Raw genomic sequence first — 8660 nt, 5'->3', positions numbered from 1 at the left:
CTCAGTGTTGTCTTCGCACTTCTCCAAGGTTACAGACAGGAGTCTCTCTCTAAGCCCTATCTGAAGATGCCAGGTAGGGACCCTGGATGCTCACATGCTCTTCTCAGAGCGGCTCCACCCCCAAATCTTACAGTGCTCAAGTGTAGTCTCCCATCATTCAAATGCAAACCAGGGGAGACCCTACTTAGCAAAGGGAACAATTCATGCTTGCTACACAACACCAGTCTCCTCCATGATCTTGATTTCTTTCTTCTTTTGTTCCTCTAAGCTACCCTGCTATTTGTAAGAGATCTGATGATTTATTTATTTTTGCTGCCTTGCTTAATATCTATTTAATGTATATGCTTGTGGGTTTGTTTGTTTTTTGGGTTTTTTTTTAAAGACCCAACTCTCGGCCTTACTAGACACAGGTGCTTCCTATGGCTGTATGCTGCTGCTGGCACCGGAACGCTCAGAAAGCCCAGGCAAGTGAAAACAAACACTTCAGGGCAGCTATCCCCTCCGCTTTCCCTTCCCCCGATGCATGTGCCCAGATACTCCCACCCTCACAACAGCCGGCGAGAAACGCACCACCGCGTGTCTCTTCGCGGCGCATGCTCGGAGACCCAAGCGGTCCGTCTCTGGCACGCTCTCGCCCTCTGGGCCCCCCCTCGCAGCCCAACCACAAGCCCTCTGCTTCGCAAGTGGGGAGGAGTCGCCGGCCGCCAGTGGGTTGCCTCAGAGCGGGGAGGCCCCCTGTATAAAGGGGGAGGTTGGCGTCGCCGCCAGAACTTTGTTTGTCTCTGGAGGTGGCGTAGCTGTGTAGGGACTTGCGAGCAGAAGTGCCGGGAAGCTCCCGAGAGACGGCTTGAGCCATGGGATCGAGTCCGGATGTAAGTGCAGCGCGGGAGGCGTGCGCGCGCGGCAGGAGCTGCAAACGAATGAATGAAAGAGCTCAGGGCGCCTTGGCAGCGGCTAGTGCAGATTTCCGACGGCTGGAGTTGCCCAGCCTGAGCGCCGTCTCGTAGAGGCTGGCTCATCCCAGCCGCACCCAGCCATGTGGCTCGGTTTGCTTCGCTCGCAAAAAGTGCGCTGGACGCGGGACAGCACTCCAACCCCACTCCACCCCAAGCCCCCGCCGCTATAGAGAGAGAGGGGCTGAGGGGCGCTCAGTCCTTTGCAGGCAGATCTGCTAGCGCGCTCCGGGGGGGGGGGGGCAATCATCCTTTGCTCCGTGGAGTGGAGCGCTCGCTCGCCTCATTGCCAAGCGGTAGAAGGGGCTTGCTGCAGGCTTGCCAGAGGGTTCTAGTCCTCGGGCGGCACGCGTGCTGCTGTCTGCACGAAGGAGCGGCGCCGCTTGCTTTGGAAGGGGGCACCTGAAGCTGGCTTCTGGTGCAAGCGTCGGGACGGAGACTCCCGCGGCTTTAGTGCGTGGCTTCCCGGGCGGCTTGCACTCGCGCCTCGGTCCCGAGCAAGTGCAACTTGCGTTGGCAAGCCAGTCCATGGAAACCAGCGCGACTTGACGCCGCGCGTTCGTTCAGTGTGTTTGTGGGTCCAGCGGGTGGTGTTTTCAGAAGGGCGTGGAGGATGTCGCTTGCATTTGGACAGTGGTTGTTGCCCTTTTCCCGCGTTTCTGGAAAGGGGAGCCCATGCTCAGCAGCAATTGATCCTTGCCGCTCCGACTAGGGTGTCTCCAGACCTGTTCTGGCGGCACGCGCCCTTTCCTGTCCAGGGTGAGGAGTTGCAGCAGCCCGGCAGTGCCCCTGTACTTTGGAAGACTCTCAGTGGACTGTAGATTGCTGAAGTACACCAACTGGAGGAATACTTCTGGGGTGAACGGCTGTGGGTAGCTTTTTGTAGCCTTGAGGCGCGGTAAATGCAGTGATCCAGGGCAGACTGTGAACACGAGAAAGGGGGATCAAGTCGTTTGGGCATTCACCAGCCAGCAACCCCCTCCCTTTTTCTTCCACTTACCTGTTTTCTTTTTAAAACTTGTGTGCTGCCCTTTCACACATAGCAACTCCAGTATTTTCTGCATTGTCTTCATACCACGGCTGTAGTTCGGAATTCAAGATGAAATTGATTTTTAGTTCGGAATTCAAGATGAAATTGATTTTTAGTCCTTCATTGCAAGCACAAGGGTTACTTTGCAAGTTTAGTCTCAGAATGGAAGGCGATGTTCTTAGTAGAGCAGTTTTGCAAGCCCACCCAGTGGAAGGTGTCCTATATATCTCTCTAGTCCACAGGTTCTCAACCTCGAGTCCCCACATAGTGTTGGACTACAAATCCCATCATTCCCAACCAGTGGCCAAAGACTTTTGTGGCTGCAGATGATGGGAGATGTAGTCCACCCACCCCTTTTATTTTATTTTATTCATTCATTCATTTATTGACATATACATCTGAGAGCCCCTGGTCTAATTAGTAAGCTGTTCAACTGTTGGGGGCAACAAAGTAAGTGGTGAGCAGGATCTGCCTGAAGATATGTGTGGAGCTCATCATGTGGCAAGTGAATTGGGGAGCAGGGACTGTTTGGGGCCACCACATAACGTAGTGTATGTGGGGTGGGAGGGTTGATCCAGAACTGATCCAGAGGGTTGGTCCAGCAGGATATCCAAAATGCTGAAGTTCTTCTCAGGATTATTTGTTGAAGTTCAGGAGTCCTGCAGCAGGACTCCTGAATTTCAATTCTCCTGAATAGAACTTCAGCACTTTGGATATCTGCAAAATGCTTGCTCAGGAATGCCTGGGTCTAAAAGGTCCACCTTCAGTTTGAGCAGGAATCCTTGCAAAATGGCATCCCTCTTCTGCACTGCTTGTGAGTTCTCCTGTTGGAGACAGAATGGTGGAACTTTGGTCTGATCCAGCAAAGCTGTGGTGTTAAACTTCTGTGGCAGAAGCCTCTGTGATCTGTGTTGAATGGTTGCATGAGACCATTTGTAAAAGGTCTTGAGTTCTGTTCACAATGAGAGCAGATATTGTGCAAGAGACTGGAACATCTGGAACCCTGAGCAACCTGGCTATAACGGACTGGGTGGCCACTCCTTCCCTTACTCTCCTTTGCTGCCTGAGCATTCAAACGGCTGACGGTTTCCTGAGATGCCCCACCCTTTGTCACTTCTCTTTTTTCCTATTGGGCAGAATTGAAAAGTCGGCCTTGCTCTTGCCCTCCCTTCTTACACCCAATCCCAAGCAACAGCAACCTGGGGGAAAGAAGTAGTCGTTCATTAGTGCAATCTTCAGACTTGGGGTTTTTCATCTTGCCCCAAAACATCATTCTCCCCTCACCACTCCTTTCATTTTGCTTAACTTCCAGCTTGATGAAGACCAGATGAACTCAAAAGCTTGTTTGCTTCTCTCTGTGATTTTTTTTTTTTAATTACTCTCTCCTAATAAAGGCCATGATGACCCTGTTGTCAATTTTAAATAAATGAATGAATGAAAGGTCTGATGGGCCAGCATGGCAACCTGCAGGTGTGCACTGTGGACAGCGAATTAAAAACGTGTGTATAGCCTTTAACGCTACTTCTTAGCAAGCATTTCATTCTACTGCAAAGCGGGAGCACCTTCTTAAAGCATTCTGCATGCTCGTAATCAGCTCCAGAATGAAGGGTTGTTGTACGGCTTTTATAGATTCATTAAGATCTCTACTTTTATTAGAAACTAGTTTCTAGTCCTTAAGGCCAAGGAGATAATCTGTACTCAGTTTCTTATATCTGGCTCAGGGCTGTTTCAAATGGGTTGGCTTTCCTTCATGAAGACCACTTTCATTTAGCAAAAACTATGCAAACCGCAATTGCTATGGCATGTTTTGCAATGTGCTTGTACATGCACAGGAAAGAAGTGATTGGCCTAGCACATGTACACCACATGTGCACCAACTGTACACTCGGGTGTACAGTTGCACCTGTGATTTTCTGCACACAGTTGGCAAGTTTTTTCCCTACATGAAGTGCAATCTGTGAAGCAGCTTCCTAATGTTTGAAGTGTCTATAACAGGATAGCACAACTTTAGTCCTCCAGCTGTTGTTGGACTACAACTCCCATAATCCCCAAGCACAGTGACAAATAGTCAAGGATGATGGGAGTTGTAGTCCAGCATCTGCAGGAAAGCCGAGGTTATGTAGCCCTGGTCTATAAGAAAGCTGAGGAGAAGAACTAATGTGCTCAGAAGTTTCCAATCCTTGTTACTTTTGCCTCTCAGTGTTCTGTCAAACCCCAGCTAGTTTTCAGCTTAGCCACTGTTAGTCCAACATCATGGAACTAGAAACTTTCCTGTAGACACAAAATATTCCAGAATCTGCAAAAAGAAAACCCCACCATTCTATTACTGCTTTATGGTTGCAGAATTAGATTTCTTAAGTGCAGAATTGTGGTCTCCTTGGACGTGCTACAGTGATAAAGCTGCAAGGCACCGACCCCTCTGTTTCTTTTGTGACTCATATTATTTATTATACCAGAAATATACTCATGGCATTATTCCTAATACTCTCATTTCCCTAAAAGATGGGCGGAAATAGTGACAAACAATTTAAAGTTGGCCTTTACATTCTTTTTCTGCTGCCCTCTGCAATGAGTATTTGCTGTTGTTATTAATATTTATATACCACTTGCATGTTACATATGTAAACTGTTTTCTGTGTAAACATAGCAGGAGAAGTGGCGTGGTTTCCTGTCCCCAAAGGGCTCACAATCTAAAATTAATAATAATAATAATAATAATAAATAGAAAAAACTGTTCAAAAGTTGCTCAAATTTAAACCAAGAATCCAACAATGAGTTGGAATTTGAATCTTAGCCATAGCAAAACTTAGAATATTGAGTTGTGTGTTTTGTTTGTTACATATGTATTCCACCCATTCTCCTTTCCATGAGTGTTTCCCATTTACTCTCACAACAATCCAGTGAGGTATGCTAGAGTGAGAGTGAGTGACTGGTCCAAGATCTGTTAGGGATTTGAACTCAAGTCTCTTCCACCCAAATATCACGGAACTGTACGCTACATTCCTAGTCACTGAGTATACCATAGTTTTGTGTGCTCTCACTGCCGGCTTCTAACTGCTTTTCTTTTCATCCAACTACAGTTGTCTCCTGAAGTCTATATTTTCTTTGAAAATACTACCGAGGAGCCAGGCTCTGGTGATGATGGGTTCGTCCAAGGTCAGTGTTCGAAAGAAGAAACTGCCGATTTCAACCGGATCTTCTTGCCAACCATCTTCTCCATCATTTTCCTGACAGGAATAATTGGCAATGGCTTGGTTATTATCATCATGGGCTACCAAAAGAAGCTGAGGAGCATGACCGACAAGTATAGGCTGCACCTGTCTGTGGCTGACCTTTTGTTTGTCATCACTTTGCCCTTCTGGGCTGTGGATGCTGTCATCAACTGGTACTTTGGAGATTTCTTGTGCAAACTGGTCCATATTATTTACACTGTCAACCTGTATAGTAGTGTCTTGATCTTGGCCTTTATAAGCTTAGATCGGTACCTGGCAATTGTGCATGCTACCAACAGCCAGAGACCCAGGAAGTTGTTGGCTGAAAGGATCATCTACTTGGGCGTTTGGCTACCAGCTCTGCTTCTGACAGTGCCTGATATGATCTTTGCTAGCACTAAGGAGCTTAAGGAGCTTGGTGGGGAATATGTATGCCAACCATTTTACCCTCATGAAAAGTGGCTGATTTCGTTCAGATTTCAGCAAATCTTAGTAGGCCTTGTCCTGCCTGGTCTTATCATACTGACTTGCTACTGCATTATCATTTCAAAGCTGTCGCACTCCAAAGGCCAGCAGAAGCGCAAAGCCCTGAAGACCACCATCATCCTTATCATCGCCTTCTTTGCCTGCTGGTTACCTTACTACATTGGCATCAGTATTGACACCTTTATCCTCCTTGGATTCATCAACAATGGCTGTCAGTTTGATTCAATCGTGCACAAGTGGATCTCCATTACAGAAGCCCTGGCATTTTTCCACTGTTGCCTAAATCCCATACTTTATGCTTTTCTGGGTGCCAAATTCAAGACAACAGCCCAAAATGCATTTAGCTCTGTGAGCAGAGGATCAAGCCTTAAGATCCTTTCCAAAGGCAAACGAGGGGGACATTCTTCTGTTTCGACAGAGTCAGAGTCTTCCAGTTTCCATTCCAGTTAACACATCATCTTCTGTCTTCTCCAGCTATTTGTAAAAATGGGACTTTTTTTTTTACTCCTTCCACAAAGTTTTGGAGGGGGGAATCCTCCAAGATCATGTACAAGTTCATTCCCAGTTGGAATTGTGTATTGCTTTTAGTCTTCTGTGGAACATAATGGACCTATTTATAAAAAATTAAAAACTATACCATGTTGACAAGTGTCTAGGCAGGACCTGTGAATAAGTGGCAAAGAGAAAAAGTTTTACTGCTTTTCTGTCTCGTTGTACATATGTTAATGTCACTGTGTTCCAATATAACACTTTGAGCTTAGGATAGCCAGTGTGTGTGAGTTCTTTGTATATAAAGGAAATATTTCAAATGTACCTGTTGGGAAGAAGGCATCATCTTCTATCTGGATGTTTAGGACTCTGTCCAAGATTGCATAAGCTGTTTTGATGTACACTAGTTTCATTTCATTGTAGACAATGGATGCAGTCCACATCCTACTGAAGGCAATGGTAAACCGCATTGAATTGAATGCAGCTGGATTGCATCCTGTGGCACTTATAACCAAATATCTTCCATCAAATGCTCTTTTAGCAACACATTGGTTTCCAAATCTGCCATATAAAGCTGTAAATAAAAGTATGTTACAAAGAAAACTATTTGGAATGGTATTTTCATTTTGAGTTCTATCCAATTTCCTTTATCTTGTGTTGGATTCTAGTTGTTGTTAATGAATTTTCTATGTCCTGAAAGATTTTAGACAGAAGGCTAAATTGGATATTACACATTAAAGAAATTTGATCATTTCCCTAGAATCTTGCTGTGTAGGGATGGATACCTTTGTGCTGCATAACATGTACATACTTTCCTCTACATTTTATACCCTAGAACAGTGGTTCCCAAACTGGGAGCCTCCAGATGTTGCTGAACTACAACTCCCATCAGCCCCAGTGACAATTTATTGTAGTTCAGCAACATCTGGAGGCTCCCAGTTTGGGAACCACTGCCCTAGAAATTAATTGTGGGCAGGGGGTGGTGGTGGAAGACATCACTGAACGACAGCCAAAGGGCCAGGTTTGCCCACCCCGTCTTAGAAATAGATTTCAAGGAAACCTATGCAATTCATGTACACAACCCAGTGCATTTCTACATGTACCTAGGTACTGACCTCACGATCACTTTCAATAGTGATCCCTTGACTGGAACATTTGAATCAACACAGAAAAGCCATCCAAAAGCAAGTCCATATCCTGGTCTTGGACAAGATAGAGAACTGTATGTGAACATTGGATTACAGGGCATTGTGGATGGCCTTCAACCCATTTTGGTAAAAGGTGATCTGTACTAGCAAACGGACACTTGCCTTTGAAATCAGCTTTTCTTATTTCTGAGGACATTCTCTTGTGTTTTGTGTCCTGTGGAATGAAACATGCTGTTCACACCAAACCCAAACTGCTCTTTGTGATTTTTTTCCTCGAGATAAAGTTGCTTTGCTGTTCATGTAGCCTGGCAACTGTAGTAGTGAAAAACCTGCCAATATTCCCCTTTGCCTATTGGTCCGCTGCCTGCTTGACTAACAAGCAGAAGATTGCCAGTTCCCCACTGGTACTGTATTGGGCAGCAGCAATAAAGGACGATGCTGAAAGGCATCATCTCACACTGTGCGGGAGGAGGCAATGGTAAACCCCTCCTGTAGTCTACCAAAGACAACCACAGGGCTCTGTGAGCGCCAGGAGTCGAAATCGACTTGATGGCACACTTTTACCTTGTACCCCTTCATTGAGTCAGACTAGGCCAATATTGTCCACACAGACTTACAACTAGCTCTAGGGTTTCAGACAAGGGTCTTTCCCAGCCCTACCTGGAGATGCCAGAACTTCCTGCATGCAAAGCTCATGTTCTGCCACAGCTGCATCCCCTTCCTAGCCCAGGAAGAGTATCTTGGGGCTATTTCAAATGCACAGAACCTTCTATATTGAAGGTCATGTACATCAGTCCAGGGAAGCAGCTGGTCCCAGAGACAATCACTCACTAGTCACCTTGAAGTAGGTGGGTAACTAACTAGTTGAACCTCTCTGTTAATATTGGAAGTATAACTTTGCATTTGCCAGCATTCACTGTTTCTGCCTCAGTTAAATCCATTTTGTCAGCTGTTGGGAACTAAATGGAGTAGAACGTTGTCTGTATTTGTAATAAGCCTACACTCAAAAGAAATCTCTTTAAACCCCTTAGCCTACACACTAATCATCTTCTTGGGGACGAGGCTTTAATGGCTTTGAGTGAGCACACATCCTCCACTGAGCACTTTTGCAGGTGCTGTCTATTTGAGTGCAACAAATGAGACTGGCTACCAGGGCTCTGAAAGGAAACTTTGACAGCCATACGATTATACAAGATGTGTATGCAAAGAAATGGGTTTTCCCTCTGAGGATACTAGAACACAGGTCACCCAGTGAAAATGGTTGGCAGCAGGTTCAGACAAAAGGAAGTACTTCACACAATGCATAATTTAACATATGGAATCCACTAGCTCATGGTGTGGT

The 8660-nt window shown here is 45.9% G+C and overlaps 1 protein-coding gene across 1 annotated transcript; it reads left to right on the top strand.

Annotated features, from left to right (window-relative positions):
- Positions 1–643: 643 nt before the first annotated feature.
- On the top strand, positions 644–6786 carry CXCR4 (C-X-C motif chemokine receptor 4). The gene is made up of 2 exons (XM_053287092.1): positions 644–872; positions 5064–6786. The coding sequence occupies exons 1-2, from the start codon at positions 855–857 to the stop codon at positions 6129–6131; spliced, it is 1086 nt and encodes a 361-aa protein (XP_053143067.1). The 5' UTR covers positions 644–854; the 3' UTR covers positions 6132–6786.
- Positions 6787–8660: the final 1874 nt, after the last annotated feature.

The sequence above is a fragment of the Hemicordylus capensis genome, chromosome 1 (assembly GCF_027244095.1).
Source record: "Hemicordylus capensis ecotype Gifberg chromosome 1, rHemCap1.1.pri, whole genome shotgun sequence".
Taxonomy (NCBI): Eukaryota; Metazoa; Chordata; class Lepidosauria; order Squamata; family Cordylidae; genus Hemicordylus; species Hemicordylus capensis.
The sequence above is the reverse complement of the archived record's forward strand: the minus strand, read 5'-3'. Positions and strand labels throughout refer to the sequence as shown.